We start from the raw sequence: 20,605 nt of genomic DNA, 5'->3' as shown, positions 1-20,605 counted from the left end.
GTTGGGGGGGGGTTCAATCCTGGTTGTTGGTGATGGAGTGGTTTGTGGTGTTGACTTTTTTTTATGGAGGGGCTGAGGGGTTATAGGGCTGACGTCAGGTCCTCTTCATTCATCTAGTAGCTAGAATCCACGATAATAATTAATCAACAAGCATCATTCCGACCATCGCCTCCATGGTGTATCGCGCATCATTCCCCGCATTATGTAAATGCCATCCCGTTATTCCCAGTCCTGCTAGAATGTGCCCCAGTGACCGTTGCGTCGCCTCGTGCTTGATGATCCGAAACATCTCCGCCGTGTCAACAGTATCAATGAATCTTTCCCCCATCCTGTCAAACAGCGTCATACCCAATCCACGAAGATAACCGATGTCTGCCGTTGGGTTGTGTCCCACCAGCACCAGGTTGCGTGGTCGATGCTTAAATTCCGGGTCGTCGAGGAGAATTCCATCCTGGGAGCCTTCGGTCTCGCTCATTGGCAAGCCGCATGAATAAGGAGGTTGAAAACATCCCTCTGTCAGCTTCACCAGTGCCCCGATTGAAACCCATTCGCTCTCTCCGAACTCAAAGTGCTCTGGACATCCTGCGATGAATTCTCGGTTGACAATGTGGCTGTACTCGCGCACCCGGAAGTGTCGAGATCGAATCCGAGATATCCAATTGATCCCACTTTCTCCGGGAGGAATACCAACTAGATCCAGTGTGTCCAGTGTAGAGATCCCGACTTCAGTCACCTGGGAATGGCAGCGCTCATTCGATTCTACATCGACACTGATAAACACCGGCTCGTTCCAGAGCGGGTATGGCACGGGTTTGTTAACGTCTAGTGATGGGCGTTCAGACTCATCTCCTTCCTGGCCTGGTTTGTCTTCCCATGACTGGTCGTCAATCAGCTCAAGTGGTGCACGCAGGCCGAGATAGCTTTGCGTCCGTCTGAGACAACGGGTCCACTCGAGTTCGGTCTGGATTCGAACCTGCTGTTTCTTCTGGCTCTTGGATGACTTTTTCTTGTTCCAAGTAGCCTCTGTTTCTGGTATCGTTGGATACAGTGGGGGGATTCTCGTCTCCAGCTCATCCTTCATGTCTCGGCTGGTACACTGGCCGATGAAGGTGGGTTGTGGAGTTCCATCGTCATGGAAAGGTACCACGAAACCCAGTTTACTGTCTGTGGGGAGTGACAATTCGCATCCAAGTGTTTGGTTGATTTCTGCGAGAAAGCGTCGAACCTGGACAGCCGGCACGAGGAGAAGGGGACGAACACCTAGATGAGGAGGAATGTGTATGTAGTGCCTGATCTATCAGTGACAAGCATTTGCAAATAATCAACAACAACTTACACATCCCAGCATCGGTCCCAGAACTTGCCTCCGTCGAAGAAAGCATTCGCAACCTGCTGCGACAATTCGCCCCGAATGTATTTGTAGGGAAACCGAGACACGGCGATGAGAGGACAGAAAGACCCAACAAGAGAGGCCTCAGTCGGTTCCTCTTTGTCTTCGCTGGCTTTGGCTTCATCCTGCGCCGTATCGGGGGTTTTTTGCTCCTGCTCGACTTCAAGATGGCCTTCCTGAACCTCTTTGGCAGGTTTTTGTTTCTCATCAGAAGTGTCTTTCAAGGGAGAAGTTTTGTCCTGTTTCTCAATTGTTTGGACAACAGCTTGCTTTTCTGGCTGTGTCTCGTCTTCAGCTTCAGGTTGAGTCTCGGTTTCGGTTTCAGGGACCAGAGGAACAGTCTTCAAGCGGGTATTAATCTTCAGCAAGGCGACATCCTGCTCAAAGAGCATCTTCAGACGCTCTTCTCTGTCCATTTTGAAGATGTGGATTGTAAAGATGAGAGGTGTTGAGTTCAGATGCGATGTGTTGAGATGAGTTGAGAAACGAGGGATGATAGAAGATGAAATTCTGATGAACAGTTTATTTCAACTCGACAAGTGAATGATTTCATTCTTGGGATTCTTATTCTTGATTCTCTCGGTCAGAGGAAATAAATCCATTCACTCGTTTGCCATGAATTCCGTTTGCTGTCCGGCTTCGCTTGCTGTTTGTTTGACACTCTTCCTTTCCTTCTGGACATAATGTCAGTACTGTTTAATTATGTTTTAAAATATATGGAAATAGAGTGTTTAATTTGTTGCTGGTAAATTGAAAGATATTAAAGCTAGAAAGTGGTATGAATGTATATCGTCCAGTGTTATATATAGTGGCGATTCAGGGGCAATTGTGCATTTTCCACCACAATTAATCCACAAAAATACTAACAATTCAATCAACTTTGAACTAGTAAATTAAAGATCATCAATAATTTATTTAATCATCATGAATACTTTGAACTGAAGACGTTCTACATACACTCGGATCAACGTTAGTCCGCCTTGGATAGCATCAACAACATCTCCAACCATCTCCATCGACAGCATTGCCATTCCCATCCCCATTTCATCTCCTCCATCATACCCCTTTTTCTACATCTCATAATATCCCGATAAATTAACACAGACCTTCCGATTGGCTCAATTTCACTCCATGGTTTGGCGCTGATCATTCCATCTCATGGATGCGCGAATGGTCTCACCCATCTAGCTCCTCTACCGACAGTCGCGCCCCTCACAGATACACCTCACCACCTACACACCTTCGCGAGGACTATGATGATGGCAGAACTCAACGACGAGAGTGGTGGCGTCATCCTTGACGGTCCTTTCGACCCTGACGCGCAGGCTACCGTCACCGACTACATTGACTACACCGAATTCCTTCCCGCAGACCTCATCCGCTCCCTGACTCTCATCCGTGGCCTAGACGAGCGCTATACAGAAGCTGCACAGGGTGTTCATGATCTCACCAAAACCTATGGCCAGCTACCCGACCTCGCCGCCGACACGCGACCGAACTCCCAGACCCTCCGCAAAGACATCTCCTCCCAGCTCGACCGCGCTATCAACGCCCGCGAGTCCGCGTATGCCGAAGCTTGTCGCCTCTACGATGTTGTCGACCGCCACTTCAATCGTCTGGGCTGTATAAAACAGAAACTAGAAGCTCTTCCGAAACCCGCTTCGCGCGATCCTACTCCTCCCTCCAATCTCCCTAACAACAAACGTGCGCGAGCAACAAAGAAAGGCGAAGATGGCGCCCAGCCTACAACGCGCATCACTCTCCGTTTAGATAGCCAGGAAAATGCGGGAGCGGCCTCGTCTGCGCAAAAATCGAGAAGCCGTCGCTCCGTGATAGCCGCAGAGCATCTCGCAGATTTCAACCCAGACTCCCCGATTGCCAGTACGGAACATTCCGATGTGGAGGCCGATTCGAAAACAGAGGTGTCGCCAGTGGACCCGGATACTGCCAAGTCTGATAAGGCTAAGAAAGAGAAACAAAACAGGCGATCGCGGCCTCCAGGCATGGGCACAAACGCGCACAGTGCTGTCGCGGGCATATCAACCAGTAATGCCTTGGCTATGCTGCAGCCTCCCCCTGAGGATGCAAGACCGGGTACTCAGGACATGCCGTGGTTGCGCCTGACAGAGTGGGAGATGACCAAGCTGCGGAAGAAGATGAAGAAGAACGCAGTATGGCAGCCTAGTGAGGTGATGATCCATCGCGAACTCGCTCTTCGTGGCCGAGGATGGGAGGCCTACCGGGCTGCAAAAGCGGAGGCGGAGGCCGGTGGAACACCATTTATTGACTGCGACGACATCGCCAACACCTATATCCCTGGCAAGTTGACCCGGCGCAGTGAAGCCACCAAGGACCAACTAGGGACGACAGAGACCAAGCTGAGCAATCGTGGTATGAAGCTAAACGAGGCCAAGAAATTGAAACGGGAGAACCTGGCAAGAGAGCAAGCTGCTGCCGCCGCCGCCGCCGCTGCCGCCGAAGCTGGGAAGCGAGATTCTGCTTCTAGCAAGAGCCAGCTCCCCAGCCCTACAGGCCAGAGTGTCCCAGCTTCCGAAGCTCAGACAGCGGAGAAGCCCACTCGCGCATCAAAGAAAAGAAAACTCGAAGAAGAAAGTCCTGTCGTTGATGCTGTTCCTCCTACCCAACCGGATGACGAATCCCGGACTGCTTTGCGCAGCTCTGCAAAACGCCGCAAAAACAGCAAAGAGACGCCTAGTACCACCCCCATGGAAGCCAGTGCAAGCGCATCTAATGCCTCAGTAAACACAACCGCTACAGCTACTGCCACCGATGCTGCTGCGACTGCTGCTGATCCATCCGCCAATGCGAGGAAGTCACCGCCCCTGCCCTCCCCGACGGAATCCAAGCCCGTCGCCGCAGCGCCCACTGCTGCAGAGCCAGAGACTACTAATGGAGAAACTACCTCTACACCACCTGTCGCCCGACCCCCATCCCGCCGACTTTCTATTGCCGCAGCAGCGGAACCAGCCCTGACTGTCAGTGCCCAGGTGGCTGGAAGGGATCTTCGGCGCAAGAGTGCGACTCCTGCGAGAAGGACTCCTGTTCCCGAGTCTGCTCGTGCTGCCAGCGTCAGCGCTCCTACTCGCCGCCGTAAACGACCAGCTCCGGGTCCAATCTCATCGGGACAAAACGGCGGTGCAGCGGTCAGCTATGGACGTCGTAAAGCCAAACCGACAAAGAAGAGAATTGGAGTCCGCGAAAATGGCCAGAACCAAGATCCGTCGTCGAGGGAGGATGTGCGCATTGACGAAGATGGTGTTCTAGAGGAGATTGATCCCAATGAACCTCGGTATTGCCTCTGCGGGGACATTAGTTTTGGAACCATGATCTGCTGTGAAAACCAGGACGTAAGTTTAGTCTCATATGACGTGCAGAGAACGAAGCTAACAATGCACAGTGTGATAGAGAATGGTTCCATCTGGATTGTGTCGGCCTATCCGAAGTCCCCAGCCGAACAGCCAAATGGTACTGTCCTGCTTGCCGGGTCAGATTCAATAAAGGGGTGGATGGAATTGTCAAGATCGGTACTCGCCGATGATTTAATGCGGGCGTAAAACAATACTTTGTCTGATTGTTTGGTTTGGTTGTTTGTTTCTTTTCCAGCTTACCATGATACCACGACTTTTGCAATCTGGTTTCATTTCTGATTCTACATTCGGGCTTGATGGGTTATTTTGATTGAGTAGCATGGCGAAGGGGTGGATGGAGTTTAATTTGGACTGTTTGAGAATGAGATTAGGTTTTTGTTTTCTGAAGCCATAATATTCGAGTCTCAGCTTTGCACTTTTTTGTTAATCTTTACATGGAGTAGATTGAATAGAACATGTCAGATTCTATGCGGTTCAAATAAATACAATTCCATCATTCACTTATACAGCAAGTACAGGCAGATCGTTTAAATGATTTACTTCAGCTCCCATTTTCCATTCTCATTCACAATCTCCACCGGCCGCTTCTCGTCCAGCGAGACCCGGCCTGCATTCAAAATAGCAGTGGTGGCGATGGTGTTCTTGAGTGTTGGCAGAGGCCGGGCATCGAGCTGGTCTAGCGTCACTCTGCCTTCATTGACGGCTGTTACGGCATCTATGAATTTTTCAAAGCTGATATAACCATAGCCAGTCTGGCCGGCAAAGTTGCCTTCTTCGTCGGGAGCGTAGCGCATGTAGAAGCTAGAGATATGTTAGCAATGTTCGGTATCCTAGGGAGTATGGATATGACTTACGGGTTCACCCAAATCAGTCCTTGTTCGTCGTCGGTGACGTCGTAGCTGCGCTTGGCTTGGTTGATGCGGACTTCGCCCTTGGAACCCATGTCTAGTTTTTGTCAGTTACATGGCAACTTGATATAGTTATCCCATCTGGAAAACTTACAGTGGAAGTACTGGTTGGAGTGGACACCCGCCTTCTGGGGAGCCGTCCAACTAGCGGTATACACGCCGGTAGCGATCTTAGTTGGATCGTCCTTTCTTCTCCACTCCACGAGCAGGGTGATGGTATCTTCTGTTTCGGGAGTGCATCCCAGCGCAGCGGCAGCTCCTTGGGAGGCGGACGCAGTGACACGCACGGGGTTGTACTCGGGAACCATACTTTCGCAGATATCGATGTGGTGGGAGTTGAGGTAGTAGGAGATATCACTATCCTTGCCGGCCCAGGCCTTGAACGTCTCCAACTGACTCTTGGGCTGGCTCATGTAGCTGTAGAAGTAGTTGAAGTCGCCCAGGTTGCGGGCTTTGGCGCGGGCATCTGCGTAGGCTGGGTCGAACCGCTTGTGGTGCTCGATGAAGACGAAGACGCCGTGTTTCCGGGACTCTTCGAGAAGGGCCAGGTGGTCGAAAAGGAGCTTGGTGGCGGGCTTGGTGATGAGGACGTGGATCTTTCGCTGGATGGCGTAGAGAGCGATGGGGTAGTGGGTGGGATCTGGGGTGAAGATGGTGATGGCCGAGCCTGCTGGGAGGGCATCAATGGCCGCTTTATAGGCGTCGGGGTCGACTTTGTCGTCTGCTGGGAAGGATTGGAACGAGACATCCAGGCCGTTGTAGACGTCAGAAATGTTTTTGCGGAGATGATCACCTAGGTACAACAATCAGTAGGCTTCTTGGAGTAGTATGTGGGTAGGGATAGACATACGGATTCCAGGGAATTTGGAGCCAGAAACTCCAACCATGCTCAGATCGCCAACTTTTCCTCGTCGACGGAGATCAAAAAAGGTCAATCCGACGACTCCCACTTTCTTGTCGGAACCTGATGCTGCACCACCGACATAGCCAGTGGTGTACTCTCCAGTTCCCACCTGAGAGGTCAGATATTAGCTTTTGCGGGATGACTAGAGACCGAATGCCTACCATCAACACGCTGGGAGGAGCCATGGTGAATGACAATTGAGGCTGTTATCTGGTGAGGGGTATGAGTTTAAGGCGGGGTGATGAAAGGTATGAGATGGCTCGAGTGCCAACGACAGAGGAAAAGAGATGAAGAATTCAGAGACAGTGACATTGTAAAACGAAGCCCATCGGAGGAGGAAGACTTTTTAATTTATTCCCCATCCTTGATTTCAGTGGAAATGACGGAAGGACCTGAGCAGAGTTGAGAATTTTCCCGTTGAGGCAGGTCAATAGCCGACGTCACGTTTCTTCTTTCACGAGTACTTTCCATGAAAATGTGAGAATTATAGCTATACCTGGGGTATATATAATGGCTCTAAATACCAATTGAAGTTCAATCACTATAAAAATGCCCCTTTTCAACCCTTTCCACGGTGAATGTCTGTACTTTCTATATCGTCGGTCTTTGCTATCCCGAGCCCAAATAGGAAATCCGATAACCGACTGAGGGGTAACCCCACCATCTTTTCTGATTGGTGGAAGAAATGCGGTTTTTCTCTCGGAAACAAAAGGCCGAAGCCAGTGCGGGTCCTGTCAGCCAATGGGGAAAGTGGGGAAGTGGGATGTCTTTTTGCTGGGGAGAAGAGAAACACCGAATGGAAGATCTCGTCGTCCATCGTGGGGGAAGCAAATGGAGAGGAGATTAATTAATAACGGGGATGCAGGTAGTCATCGGTGGTGGTTTATATATCACGACGACCGGGAAGCCTTGGCTGGTGTTGGTGTGCGATTATTTTCATCCATCTGCATCTGACACTTGATATACTATATCAGTAAGTTGAATAGCATCACCAATTGCCTTAACATTACATCCGGAACTAGCTAACAAGCCTGACAGAATATCTAGAACACCATGGCTCAACGCACTCCCCTCCGTACTGGAGTTTATGCTCCAACCATGACCTTCTTCAACCCGGACACGGAAGATCTCGACACTCCTACCATCCGTCGTCATGCCGTCCGTCTAGCCAAGGCAGGCCTCGTTGGTCTGGTGACCATGGGCTCCAACGGTGAAGCTGTTCACTTGACTCGAGAGGAACGCAAGACAGTCATCCGCGAGACCCGATCTGCCCTCGTTGAAGCCGGTTTCCAGAACGTCCCCGTCATCACAGGAGCCAGCGAGAACAGCATCCGCGGCACCATAGAGCTGTGCAAGGAGTCGGCCGAAGCAGGCGCCGAATATGCCCTCATCGTACCCCCCAGCTACTACCGGTATGCCGTGGGCAACGACGAAACACTGTATGAATACTTCACTGCTGTCGCCGATGGCTCGCCTCTGCCCATCATCCTGTACAACTACCCCGGCGCCGTAGCCGGCATTGACATGGACTCGGACCTCATCATCCGGATCTCGCAACATCCCAACATCGTCGGTACAAAGTTCACCTGCGCCAACACCGGCAAGTTGACCCGTGTGGCTCGCGCTCTCAACGCCATCACTCCCGCCTCCCCTCTGGCACCTACCCAGAAGATTCCCTCCACCAAGACCGTCGAGAACCACCCTTACGTTGCCTTTGGTGGTATCGCCGACTTTTCCCTGCAGACTCTCGTGTCGGGCGGTTCGGCCATTCTCGCCGGTGGTGCCAACGTTATCCCCCGGCTGTGTGTGCAGATCTTCAACCTCTGGAGTGCTGGTCGTCTGACCGAAGCCATTGAGGCACAGAGCCAGCTGAGTGCTGCGGACTGGGTGCTTACAAAGGCAGCTATCCCGGGCACTAAGAGTGCTATTCAAACCTACTACGGCTATGGAGGGTACCCGCGTCGACCGCTGGCACGGTTGAGCGAGGCTCAGACACAAGCTGTGGCTGCTGGAATCAAAGAGGCAATGGAGGTGGAACTGTCATTGCCAGACGTTGCATGATTATGTTTATAGAATGTTTAACTAGTTAAATGATGAATACTTCTCTCTAAATGAATAAACCCAAGTCGGGTAAAACCTGTGATTAGCTTGATATAGAACTCTACCAATAGACCGATACGCTCCCGCATTTGGAAGATTAAGATCCAGAATACTGCTGTATCCATGCCAAACCTGAAATTCAAGAAACCCCAGACCATGGATTGCAAAACCCCCACGCCGGCGGCTGATGGACACGAAATCCATGAATCTTATAGGTGGACAAACTCGGCCGACTCGGCGTGGTTAACGACGAGGATCTGTGTTATTGATCCGATATATATATATTTTTTTTCTGTAACCGTCTGTAACCATGATGGATAGATACCATTAAGAATTGTAGTTGTTTTCGACATCATGACCGATTAGTATAGAGATATCTTCAATAAGAGTCTGTAGTTGTACTTCATCTCAACAGCCAAAGCGGGGCCGGACCAAGTCCGATATATGCATTTGACTTTGTAGACGCTGCGATATGGCTTTAGACAGAAGATTATCAGTTACCTTGACTGGGTAGATAACATTAGCCTTGATACAAGCCAAGTTCAATCGAATCATAATCTCCACTCCATCATGTATCAATCCCACGTCCAAGTTCTCGCCTCTTGGATCCATCGGACGGAATCGCTGAATGGAGTCACAGGATTGCTGGCGATAGTTCACCCGTTTAGAGGGCCCACGGCCTAAGAGGAGGGGAAGTGATTGTCCGAGTGTAGGGTTGGCTGAGTGTTCTATAAAGATCAACTAGCCCTGTTTGTTCTGCTTCTGATTTAATTTATTTCAGTCTTCAATTACTTTCCTGTCTCTGTCTTCTTCTTGCAACACCTCGCCACAATTGAATATGCCTTACCCTGAGGAAGCTGAGGGATTCCAAGTGGATAGCCCTGATACTTTCACTAACTTCCAAAAGAGATTCGTATGTATCCCGTCTGATGTGCGATTTTTGTCTAACACTTGCATAGTTCAAGCTGAAGCCGTTTGGTGATTATGGTAGGTCAGCCTGACGAGATGGTGAATACAGCTAACTGTCCAGATGTCGACATTAAAATCGAAGCTTGCGGTGTTTGTGGAAGTGATGTACACACCATCAGCGGTAGGTTTACCTTCAACTCTTAGATGGACGAAGCTGAGATTAAGCAGGTGGATGGGGAGACCAAAAGTTCCCTCTTTGTGTTGGACATGGTAAGTATACCTTTCTGCCAGGTCGATCTGATGCTAACAGGAGTAGAAATCGTCGGCAGAGCAATCCGAGTTGGCCCCAAAGTGACACTGATCAAGGAAGGACAACGCGTAGGCGTTGGAGCCCAGTCGTACTCGTGCGGTGAATGCAAACAGTGCAAGAACGAGAACGAAACCTACTGCCCCATCCAGATGATGGACACATATGGCTCCGAATGGCCCGACACCGGCATCGTCAGTCAGGGAGGATACTCGTCGCATGTGCGCACCCACGAACACTGGGTCTTCCCTATCCCCGATGCCCTCGACAGCAACCTCGCCGCCCCCATGCTCTGTGCCGGACTGACGGCCTATTCCCCGCTGGTGCGCAACGGAGCAGGGCCTGGAAAAAAGGTTGGAGTCGTAGGATTGGGAGGGATTGGGCACTTTGGAGTCATGTTCGCCAAAGCCCTTGGGGCAGAGACCTGGGCGATCTCACGGTCCCGGGCCAAGGAGGCAGATGCACGGAAACTCGGGGCAGATGGCTATATCGCCACTGCGGAGGAGGGGTGGGAGCAGGCGCATCTGTTCTCATTCGATCTGATCATCAACTGTGCCAACTCATCAGAGGGGTTCGATCTGGCCAAATACCTGTCCATGATGGATGTGCATGGCCGTTGGGTCAGCGTCGGTCTGCCCGAGGAAGAAGGCCAGGTCATCAAGGCACAAAACCTGATCCAGAACGGCGTGTTGATTGGCGCAAGTCATCTGGGAAGTCGACGGGAGATGTTGGAGATGCTGCAGCTGGCGGCAGACAAGGGATTGAAGAGTTGGGTGGAGGAGCTTCAGATCGGCGAGGAGGGGCTGAAGGAGGCGATGTTGCGGATGAAAAAGGGCGACGTGCATTATCGGTTTACGCTGACGGGATATGAGAAGGTGTTTGGATAGATGCAAGTCAGAGTAATTAGAATGAAGAATGCGGTTTATATTTCTGTGGCCTCAAGGTACTCGCGATGACTGTCGATCAAAGGATGAAGACGCATACAGGACTAGTGGACGATGATTTGCATTCCCCACGGGGATCAAGCGGGGTATCGTCGTACACCAGACAATTGCTATTGTCGTTCTTATTATGATAATAATAATATTAAGAAGACCAGATCAATCAGTGAAGCTATTAAAATGTCTCATGCCCAACACTCTCACCTCTACTGCGTGATCAGTCCACATCCAACCATCGCATGATGCCCAACCATCTAGCGGTCAACAGCCCTTTTCCTGTACATTCAGATGCAAAATCCATTTCCTTGCCTGTATTTCCTTTACTGGCTGTATATTTGACTTTGCATTCCACAGATTCCACAGATTCAAAAGAGGGATGAAGATCCATGGATGATTCACACTCAATCCATCCGCCACCCTCTGGTTCTTTCAGGGGTTGATCATCATCTAACTTTTTCTTCATTCTCAATCTCCAGAGGCAAATCCACCGTTTCTTCTGGCTGTCAAAAGTGGCAATTCTTTCTCTTTTTTTTTTTTTTTTCTCTCTCTTTTTTCGCCTCTTGAACTTCTCCATCTTTTCCCTTATCGGACTGGGGCAATTCGGGTCACCGCCCGATAGCGATCGGTCGATCGACCGTTTCTCTCCCTTTTCTTTGCTTGCTTTCTTCCTCTTTCGCCTCTATCTTCGTTCATATCTTACCTAGCGTCCCTTTCTTTTCTTTCATTTTCCTTTTGTCTTCTGTCTGTCTCTCTCTATCTCAATCTCACTCTCCCGCTTTCTTTCTATTTACTTTTTTCCTTCTTCTTGGTGGGTGTGTTTATAGACTTGGAGTTTTTATTTTTTATTTTTTTTTACTGTCCTTTCAGCTTCCCTTGCCGCATTCTCAGCCTTCTCCTCTTATCCCATCCGCCTGTCTCTTTCTCAAGGGAATCCCTCCTCTCGTGCCCGTCAGCCTTGTCTAATATCCCTTACCTGTCATCAATTTGGTGTCTTGCGTTGGTATCCTACTCTCCAACGGAAACACGGAAGCAGAATCCGGGGTGGTCTATTTAATTCTCTACATCAAGCCATTCTCAGTCTTTGCATTGTCGACATATCTCAATCCTTATCAGTCGCGACACCATGACCCCACGAGACTCTACCACCGTTACTCCCTCCCGCCGTCGCCCCTCTTTATCGCTCAGAACTCGCCCCCGAACGGCTGCCTCTCCTGGCAACATTGCGGAACATGAAGCATGGAGCCGATTCTCTTTTATCGAGACCTGTGACAATGATGAACAGGGATCGGCCGTGGAGGAGATGAAGCATTTTCCTGATGTCGTCCCCAGGCGTCGAGGCGCCAAGAGCTTCTCCAGTCTACGACACCCCGTGGATGGACTACGAGCCTTAGGCCGTCGTTTGTCAGTGACCATTCGCAACAAGTCTTCGAGAAATGCTCTTCAGCCCCCTCATGACGATCTGAACTTTGAACATGCTCGCCACAGACACAACATTACGACCGGCAGCTGGGATGCTCGGTCGAGAGATATCTGGTCCAGGGGTCATAGCATCAATCGTCGTCCATCCTTGAACAGCGTGTCCGCCTTGCACAGTTTCTACGCCCCGACTTCATCAGTTCCCGTCCCCGTCCCTGGATATGGCCTGGAGCCACCGATTCTTCCGGACAATATCTATGCTGGTTCGGCAGCTCGAGCCGCGGCGGCAGCCCAGAATGAGCAGGCAAAAGCAGAGCGGGAAGCTTCCAAGATAGATGATGCGAAGATAACACTGGACTCGGAGAGTGGCATCGGAATTGACCTCCGTGATCGCTCCGAGATTTCCGACACCAATCTGGCCGTTGTGCGCATGGGTAAGAGCACATCTCTTGCTTACCTGTTCTAACCGACTAATTGACGTTCTTAGATCCCGTGACCCAATTACCTTCTGAAATCATGTCACAAGTACTGTCATATCTCGACCCTCAGTCCCTCATGCACTCCGAGCTGGTCTCTCGTGCTTGGTCTGAGCAGGCATCCTCTCGTCATGTTTGGAGACATGTGTTCCGTCGCGCACACGGACACACGCGCCCCAGCGGCCTATCCTCCAAGAAGAAGCAGTCCTCTGGTTTGGGAAAGACCATGCCAAACCAGGACTGGAAGAGAATGTTCCTCGTCCGCCGCGCTTTAGACAGGCGGTGGAAAGAGGGCAAGGCGGCCGCCATCTACTTGCATGGACACAAGGACAGTGTTTATTGTGCTCAGTTTGATGAGTATGTTACCTTTATGCGCGATTTTTAGTTAAAACAATCATCTAACCTGTTATAGAAACAAAATCATAACCGGCTCCCGTGATCGTACTATTCGCGTGTGGGATGCTCACTATCCTTGGCCTTGCCGAAAGATCATCGGCCCTTCTCCAGGTGATATCCCGGGCATTGGGCCTGTCAACAACCCTACGCAGCAGTCTGCGGGCAAGTCTCCGTTCCTTACCATCTGTCCTCCATCCACCTCTTCCGCGGGAATCGTGGCGCCTATGGAGCAGGGATCCCACTATCACAGTGCGTCCATTCTCTGCCTCCAGTTCGACGAGGAGATTATGGTCACTGGTTCGTCGGATTATACCTGCATTGTATGGGATATCAACAGTGATTACAAGCCAATCCACCGTCTGTCAGGCCACCGAGCCGGGGTGCTCGACGTCTGTTTCGATGACAAATACATTGTGTCCTGCTCCAAAGACACAACCATTTGCATATGGGACCGTCATACTGGAGCGCTCGTGAAAAAGCTGCTCGGCCATCGAGGACCCGTCAACGCTGTTCAATTGCGAGGAGATCTCATTGTCTCCGCAAGTGGCGATGGTGTGGCTAAACTGTGGAACATCACCTCAGGGCTTTGTGTCAAGGAGTTCCCGAGCAAGGACCGCGGACTGGCGTGCGTGGAATTCAGCGACGACGCTCGTACCATCCTCACTGGAGGGAATGACCAGGTAATCTACCAGTTCGATGCGAACACCGGGGAGATGGTCAATGAGTTGAAGGGCCATGTGGGACTGGTCCGGTCTCTTCATCTGGATAGCATGAACCAGCGCATTGTCAGTGGCAGCTATGACATGAGTGTCAAAGTATTTGACGCACAGTCGGGTGCGCTCTCAATCGACTTGCCCGGCTGGACGACCAGCTGGATGCTGAGTGTGAAATCCGACTATCGACGCATCGTCGCCACTAGTCAAGATTCCCGAGCTGTCATTATGGATTTTGGATATGGTCTAGATGGTATTGACTTGCTTGAGGAGTGATTCCTCTTCGCTTGTCGCATCGCCCTATGGGGCTATAAAAAGGGTTTATTTCGGGCTTGGAGTTCAGGGGGGCTTTTTTTTACTATATTTGGGATCATATTTTGGGTGATGAAATTTAGGGGAACACTTACACATTTGGACAGCGATAGATTCGTTTTGATTTCTTGAAATATCTGGCATTTTGGATCCGGGACTGTACAGTATAATTACACTAGTCTATATTTTGGTTGTGATAGAGTCACCCATACTATTCTTATTATTATTTATATTTTCTCTTCCGAACCATCATAAATAATCAATCTTGAAGTCTTAATCGATCGACTGGGCAGAAATCGTGGTTTCCAGTCAAAGGGGCCTGGCCGCTCTGATTGGTCAGGAGCCCCCTTAGCGCAGATGGAAGACCCGTGGTTTTTGTCAACGCAACAAACATTGCATTTTGCTTCCCCTCGTCCTCCTTGACAATAACAAACAGAATCCTTCTTCAAAAGAAAGACCGGGCTCTTTCCATCACTCATAATTCCCTTCATATTCTGACTTCCATTGCACTGACAGTGGAGTCTCGTCTATCTCGTACCGAATCCAAATCTTGACCGCTTTACCCCGCGATGGGCGAATCCAGGTTAGGCTTTCCCTGCACGCATTTTCTCTATCATGTGCATGAGAATAGGCTGGACTGACTGTGGCTTTTTGTGAGAGTCTAGACAAGAGCTGCTAGCATGGCTTAATGGCCTGCTACAGCTGAACCTCACCAAGATCGAGCAGTGCGGAACCGGGTACGGATACCTTCCCTTTTCTCTGGCCTCGAGCGTGCCGATCGTTCGATCCGGCTTCGAGTATAGCTCTATCACGGCCCTGGCCATTGGATACGGTTTGATATGGAGATGAGTGGGACGCGTTGAACTGACGCTTTTGCACAGTGCTGCTCTGTGTCAAGTGTTTGACTCGATATTCAGTAAGTGGGCTGGATCCGATACCTGAACAAAATTTTGTCCATCTAGAAACTTGACTGACGATTGGCTTTTTTTTTTTTTTTTTAGTGGACGTTCCCATGTCTCGTGTCAAGTTCAATGTCAACACCGAATATGCCTACCTCCAGAACTACAAGATTCTTCAAAGTATGTGGTCAAACTTGAAATCGATGTTTCCTATATTCCTAACACACATGGTGCTTCTTTTTAGACGTCTTCGCCCGCCACCAAGTAGAGAAGCCCATTCCCGTGGAATCTCTTACAAAATGCCGCATGCAAGACAACCTTGAGTTCCTCCAGTGGACGAAGAGGTACTGGGACCAGCACTACCCGGGAGGTGACTATGATGCGGTCAGTCGTCGAAAGGCCTCTGGTGCTCCTGCGACTGGTGGTGGCTCTCGCTCTGGTGCGTCGTCCGCCAGCGCCACCCGTCGGGGAACCACCCCCACCGTGGGAGCTGCCCGTCCCCGAGTTGCCGCAGCCCCCTCGGCCAACACAGTGGCCCTCCAGCAGGAGATTGCAACTCAGAAGGAGGCGATTGGAGGCCTGGAGAAGGAGCGGGACTTCTACTTCGCCAAGCTCCGGGATATCGAGCTGTTGCTGCAAACGGCCATCGAGGCGGACCCAGAACTGGAGAAGGAAGAGGACTCGCTGGTGAAGCACATCCAGGGCATTCTGTACTCGACGGAGGTACGCGATCCCGACGCAAATGATGCAATTGGGCTGGCAACAGCTGACACGACTTGTCTACAGGATGGATTTGAGATCCCGGCAGAAGAAGCGGCGGCGGATGAGCTGGAGACCTTCTAAGCGCGCAACAACGCCGGAACGTGTGCCCGTTAATAATACCCCGATATGACCAGCGTTGTTTCTTTTAATTAGCTTGGCTATTCAGGTGGCAGCAGAAAGGGGGGAGAAATCAAGGAAGGACAGGCAGAGACTAGAGAGATTGGCGGTTGTGTTTTGTAAGTGAGTGACCGGATAACAAAATGGAAATACATCAAAACAGGAATACGTTGCTATTGCCCTCGGGGGCAGATGCGGTTTGTTTATTTTGTCTTTGTTGAAGATGCACCTTGTCCGATGGAGTGGATTGCGCTGTCGATCATCTTCATGGATGTTTTGGTGTAATCTCACGGCAGCATGTATGCATGCAAGTTGGACCAGGCATGTACATGATCATACATAGAGCAAGGCAGGTATCGGTTGTTTTAATATCAAGTTATTTAACTACTGTATAAACTGCAAAGTGCACATGCGTCTTGTGAGATGTATTCAAGCAAGCGGCTCATAAAGCTCGAGTTGAGACGGTGCTACCGACACTCGACGGGCTCGTTGCATCCAACTTCTGTCCAACTTGTCTATCAAACAAGGGTAAAAGACCAACTTTTAGTGAGGGAAACCGTGGTTTGATGCCGGCAGCATCAGTTCTCTATGTGATCCGAGACAACAGCCTGCGAAACATGTGTGCCGTGCTACCGTGATACCATTTCTGAGAGTCAGCTCAGCCTCTAGCGGCGAGCGTATCAGGGTAGTTGTCGACTAGTTGGTGTTCCAATTGTGTGACCACTGACCAGACTCGATCAGCATTGCAGACTGAACATTTGTATGAGGTGCAACTATTGTTTTATATCCTTTCTCAGTCTTCACCGTCTGCTTCGTGATAGTGGATGCACAATTTATCTCCGGCTTCCATTCCTTCGATGGAGACCGTCAGATATAAATAGCACGACGCGTGGGGATACTCCGAGACACTGACAATGCTGGCCCCTCTTGATTCTTGAATGCTCCGTAGCAATCCTCCGTCCTCTGCCACTGTACCTACTAGTTTGTGATAAGCAAAAAGCAAACATCACTCTCCTGACCCGATCTCTGCGATCAAAACCTCCATCTGATCCAATTGATTCTATAATTCAATAGCCTCGATCCCTTACTCGGCTCAATACCAGTACACCGCAATACCATCACCATTACCCTAGCGGTATCTCTGCTAATCAAACCGGGCCACTCACCCCTCGCTAACAGACACCAAGACCACGCTAGTGTCTGCTTCCCCTTTTCTGATTGGCCTGCAGAATGTAACGTCCCTGACCGGAGATCAACCGCCCCACTCCATCCGGGCCAGACCTTGTCTTGGTCGCACACTAACCATAATCAGCCTAGCGCCGTACCGAGTCCTGTCCTGTCATGTTGTTTCTTCTGCGCCGAATTGCTTGGCTTTTCGTCTTTCTTTTCGTCTTTCGTCGTCCTTTTCTCTCCTCTTTTCTTCTCTATCGCTTCTTCTCTCCCCACCCTCTCTCTTTCTCCTCCTCTCCCTCCCCTCTCCCCTCTTCTCTTCGTCCTCCTCTTTACCTTCGTCTCTTCATCTTCAATCACAATCGACTCTTTGCCCCCAGTTGGAGCCTGAGAAGTGTCGGATAGTTGGACGGGATCGACGGCTGCAACCATACTCAATCAAGCCTCATGCATATCCCCCGGCCGGGAATCTAAACTACTAGCACTTTTTGCGTCTATCCACAAGACTACTTCCATAAATACCGCTCTTTCGTCTTCGCACACTTTCGTTCAACAATCAACCAATATACTATCACTCTTTCGATCGTCAATCCGGGTCCGGAACCTAGGCAACTCGTGGATCCTAGTCCAGTGGAGGGAAATACGGGGAATTTAAGGTCGCCTTTTTTATCTTTCACTTCGCAAGTCGAGACGATTCTTGCTTTGCGTCGCGCTGTTACGCCATAATGGATTAGAATCGCAGGAGATTTAGAAAAGAAACGTTCTACTTCTCTTTCCTTTCTTTTTCCTTTTTTCTTTCTCTCTTTTATTTTCGATTCGTCGTCGTTCTTTCATAGGTATGGATTCATGGTGTCTGGTGGTATGCATTGTTGAAGTAAAGCGCTAGGAGACTGATCTCTTCTTTTTTCTTTCTCTGGATACAGATTTTATATGCTTTTCTAGTCGTTCTTTTCCCTCTCGTCTGCTGCATAGTGACAGTTGACATCCACTCTTTGGTTTTCGATAACACGCTTCTGAAAAATACGCAACTCACGCTTCGCGAATCCGTTCCTTTGGCTTTGGCTATCACCAAAATATCGTTCCTTCTCCACATCGAACCGCTTTTTATAGGCTTTGACGCTCTCTCTCATCATCTTTTTATCTCAATTGGCACCCATAGTGGTTGCCTCATTTGCTTCGCTCTTTGCAGACAGATTTTCAAGTGTCGTGCAGGCAGACACCTATCACTTTCGCTCACCCTATTCGTCTTCGTTCTTACGGTTCGATAACGACACTACGACTCGAAATCCGCATCTTTCACACGTCCTTCGATATTACACCATCTCCCAATTCGTTGCCTTTTTTGGTCCAGTGGCGGAGTAGAACGCAGTATATAATCTAGAGGCCGATTCCACTCAGAATGGCCCATCATGGCATCGCAAGGAACCCTCGTTTAAGCAGATTGTTAAGGAAAAAATACCATTCCGAATCCCAGCACAGGAAAGATGTGGAAACCACGCTGAATCAGCTACTCGACAAACGTCAGCATTCTGAAACGCCCCAGGAGGATTTGACAAAGATCGTGGCCACAGTGGTCAGCGTAATCGACAATGAATCTCAGACTTTTTATGAGTCGACCAGCGCCAGTTTGTCGTTGACATTTTCGGACGAGGAATTCGCACAGATCTCAATATCAGCCGTTTCTGCTGAACCAAGTTCGATCCCGATTTCAGTTCCCTCCAGCACAGATCATGGATCTATAAGCGCGTCTCCGGCATATTCTTCTCCCACGGCAAACATTCCGTCGTTGACTAGCAAGGGTCTTATCTCCAATTCGTCGAGTACGCCTAGTCCAGTGCGCTCCTCCTCTTTCCTGGTAGCCACCTCCAATTCGACATCTTTGACTCCCACTCCGCTACCTTCTAGCGCATCTATGTCGAATACGAGCCAAATTCTGAGCACCTCTGCCACCTCTTCCACAACGAGCGCGGATTTCTGGTCAAGTTCGAGTTTTACTTCCACGTCAACCTCGACTTTCTCTTCCTCTAGCTCTACTGATGGCGGCTCAGGTTTTGGAGGCGGAGGATCAATTGCAACTGAAAGTAGTCCGTCGGCAACTGGTTCTTCCCAGGGTTCGACTCCAACAAATAGCGGTAGTGCTAGCCCTCAGACACGTACGATTGTCGGCGGTGTTGTTGGAGGCTGTGCTGGTGCCTTCTTTCTGTTTCTTATAGCGTATCTTCTGGTTCGCCAACGCAAGGCTGCCATGCGCAAGGCTGCCGAGGGCCTTCCCTCAAATAATATAACTGGAGGTGCCGCCGCTGGTGGAGAAGGATCTATCGCACGTTCAGGAGAGATGGCTTCTCGACGCTCTAGCAATGATCCTCTTTTTAGGGCTTCCTACTTTTCTCCAGCGTTTATGAGGCGATGGAGACAATCTACCCAGACCACCAGTACGGATAGTACCTTGGTTTCGAATACCGGTGAACGTGGCTTCCAAAAGATATCCGGCCGGAAGATTCCTTCCGTATTGCACTCAGGAGGAGATGGGTATGGCGGCGGTCTCGAAGCGGGTTCTCCAACTGCTTCTGAACCAAGTATGACTCTACCACCGCCGTCACCTGTTATGCCACGTTCGCCCTCAACTCAACCTCCTCCTTCGATCCCATACGGCATGCCTCTGGATGTGACCTACACCAGAGAGACGGATGAGTTCGATCCAGTGGTGATAGTGCGCCCGTCTCCCGCCAGAACGCCCGTGTCCGAATCCGTGCATATGGTATCTCCCAGCGCGTCGTCAGCAAGTCGACCCCAACCACAAGGGACCTTGTCGCCCACCATCCCAGCAAGACCCGATACTCTGGGTCGAAGTCATCCAAGTTTCGATGGGAGTCGAGGCAGTCGGTTTACTGAGAGTTTATAGGCTTTTGGCGGGGGTCGATGCGAGGGTCTCTAGCCCTGCCGACCTCTGTCTGTGCTATGTGACTGACAAAATCTAGAGCATTTGTTGCTCTGCTTTGTAAATATACCCTGAGATTCCACACTGTCTCAGTGTAGTATAATTTCACCCTGTACTCTTAATCAGTCTATTTTCATGTATGGATACCCCAATTTATTTTCTTTATTGTTTTTCATCTTTTATTATTTTATCAGCTTTCCTTTTTTCCTGTTCGATTCTCTTTTACTTTCTTTCTTTTTTACTTCTTTCCTTTTCGTTTCGTCTCTTGTCCGTATGTGAGTGATATCTGCGGATTCAGTGGCCTTCAACTCTTTCGAGTAACAGACAATGATGAAGCTTGTCTGTACAATGTAATTATTCTCTGTCAAAAGTTCCCTGGTGTTGATATAAAGGATTTTTTTTTTTGTCTTGATTGGGTAATTTTCTAGAAACATGAAGTTATCGTCAATCTGTCCGTCTTGGCCAACCACAGCGCGGCAATTGTTCATCCCCCGCCATGACGGACGTTGCGATGTGATGTTTCATTCACATCTTTGCTTTGGGTTTGGTGATACCTTG

At 49.9% G+C, this 20,605-nt stretch overlaps 8 protein-coding genes across 8 annotated transcripts; 6 read left to right on the top strand and 2 right to left on the bottom strand.

Moving 5' to 3' along the window:
* Positions 1-53: 53 nt before the first annotated feature.
* On the bottom strand, positions 54-1,963 carry ASPWEDRAFT_368982 (3'-5' exonuclease). The gene is made up of 2 exons (XM_040834570.1): positions 1,337-1,963; positions 54-1,289 (listed from the first exon to the last, which is right to left on the bottom strand). The coding sequence occupies exons 1-2, from the start codon at positions 1,804-1,806 to the stop codon at positions 140-142; spliced, it is 1,620 nt and encodes a 539-aa protein (XP_040693001.1). The 5' UTR covers positions 1,807-1,963; the 3' UTR covers positions 54-139.
* A 686-nt stretch (positions 1,964-2,649) lies between these two features.
* On the top strand, positions 2,650-4,949 carry ASPWEDRAFT_66181 (putative PHD finger domain protein; the record flags this gene model as incomplete). Its single annotated transcript, XM_040838837.1, has 2 exons — positions 2,650-4,758; positions 4,809-4,949. 2 exons carry the CDS (start codon positions 2,650-2,652, stop codon positions 4,947-4,949), a joined length of 2,250 nt encoding a protein of 749 aa, XP_040693000.1.
* A 366-nt stretch (positions 4,950-5,315) lies between these two features.
* On the bottom strand, positions 5,316-6,776 carry ASPWEDRAFT_169177 (Gfo/Idh/MocA family protein; the record flags this gene model as incomplete). The annotated part of the gene is made up of 5 exons (XM_040830405.1): positions 5,316-5,580; positions 5,634-5,724; positions 5,782-6,480; positions 6,538-6,700; positions 6,753-6,776. 5 exons carry the CDS (start codon positions 6,774-6,776, stop codon positions 5,316-5,318), a joined length of 1,242 nt encoding a protein of 413 aa, XP_040692999.1.
* Positions 6,777-7,399: 623 nt separating this feature from the next.
* Positions 7,400-8,835, top strand: ASPWEDRAFT_128595 (dihydrodipicolinate synthase family protein). The gene is made up of 2 exons (XM_040829240.1): positions 7,400-7,564; positions 7,630-8,835. Exon 2 carries the CDS (start codon positions 7,645-7,647, stop codon positions 8,650-8,652), a length of 1,008 nt encoding a protein of 335 aa, XP_040692998.1. The 5' UTR covers positions 7,400-7,564; positions 7,630-7,644; the 3' UTR covers positions 8,653-8,835.
* A 481-nt stretch (positions 8,836-9,316) lies between these two features.
* Positions 9,317-11,042, top strand: ASPWEDRAFT_37080 (NAD(P)-dependent alcohol dehydrogenase). Its single transcript, XM_040834605.1, has 5 exons — positions 9,317-9,604; positions 9,651-9,678; positions 9,722-9,781; positions 9,829-9,870; positions 9,917-11,042. The coding sequence occupies exons 1-5, from the start codon at positions 9,530-9,532 to the stop codon at positions 10,792-10,794; spliced, it is 1,083 nt and encodes a 360-aa protein (XP_040692997.1). The 5' UTR covers positions 9,317-9,529; the 3' UTR covers positions 10,795-11,042.
* A 929-nt stretch (positions 11,043-11,971) lies between these two features.
* On the top strand, positions 11,972-14,125 carry ASPWEDRAFT_105255 (F-box/WD repeat-containing protein; the record flags this gene model as incomplete). Its single annotated transcript, XM_040827710.1, has 3 exons — positions 11,972-12,698; positions 12,752-13,097; positions 13,153-14,125. The coding sequence occupies 3 exons, from the start codon at positions 11,972-11,974 to the stop codon at positions 14,123-14,125; spliced, it is 2,046 nt and encodes a 681-aa protein (XP_040692996.1).
* Positions 14,126-14,730: 605 nt separating this feature from the next.
* eb1 (microtubule-binding protein BIM1) lies at positions 14,731-15,903 on the top strand (the record flags this gene model as incomplete). The annotated part of the gene is made up of 6 exons (XM_040837265.1): positions 14,731-14,744; positions 14,827-14,898; positions 15,043-15,077; positions 15,163-15,240; positions 15,305-15,783; positions 15,847-15,903. The coding sequence occupies 6 exons, from the start codon at positions 14,731-14,733 to the stop codon at positions 15,901-15,903; spliced, it is 735 nt and encodes a 244-aa protein (XP_040692995.1).
* Positions 15,904-18,320: 2,417 nt separating this feature from the next.
* ASPWEDRAFT_37077 (uncharacterized protein) lies at positions 18,321-20,240 on the top strand. The gene has a single exon (XM_040834604.1). The coding sequence runs from the start codon at positions 18,509-18,511 to the stop codon at positions 20,009-20,011; it is 1,503 nt and encodes a 500-aa protein (XP_040692994.1). The 5' UTR covers positions 18,321-18,508; the 3' UTR covers positions 20,012-20,240.
* Positions 20,241-20,605: the final 365 nt, after the last annotated feature.

The sequence above is a fragment of the Aspergillus wentii genome (genome assembly GCF_001890725.1).
Source record: "Aspergillus wentii DTO 134E9 unplaced genomic scaffold ASPWEscaffold_2, whole genome shotgun sequence".
Classification (NCBI taxonomy): Eukaryota; Fungi; Ascomycota; class Eurotiomycetes; order Eurotiales; family Aspergillaceae; genus Aspergillus; species Aspergillus wentii.
The sequence above is the reverse complement of the archived record's forward strand: the minus strand, read 5'-3'. Positions and strand labels throughout refer to the sequence as shown.

Bases quoted from the DNA above. Each gene is read 5' to 3' on its own strand.
- ASPWEDRAFT_368982 (XM_040834570.1), bottom strand. From the start codon at position 1,806: ATGGACAGAGAAGAGCGTCTGAAGATGCTCTTTGAGCAGGATGTCGCC. The intron at 1,290-1,336 runs GTAAGTTGTTGT...CTGATAGATCAG, and splicing joins TGGGACCGATGCTGGGATGT to GCACTACATACACATTCCTC.
- ASPWEDRAFT_128595 (XM_040829240.1), top strand. From the start codon at position 7,645: ATGGCTCAACGCACTCCCCTCCGTACTGGAGTTTATGCTCCAACCATG.
- ASPWEDRAFT_37080 (XM_040834605.1), top strand. From the start codon at position 9,530: ATGCCTTACCCTGAGGAAGCTGAGGGATTCCAAGTGGATAGCCCTGAT. The intron at 9,605-9,650 runs GTATGTATCCCG...ACACTTGCATAG, and splicing joins CTAACTTCCAAAAGAGATTC to TTCAAGCTGAAGCCGTTTGG. The intron at 9,782-9,828 runs GTAGGTTTACCT...GAGATTAAGCAG, and splicing joins TGATGTACACACCATCAGCG to GTGGATGGGGAGACCAAAAG.
- ASPWEDRAFT_37077 (XM_040834604.1), top strand. From the start codon at position 18,509: ATGGCCCATCATGGCATCGCAAGGAACCCTCGTTTAAGCAGATTGTTA.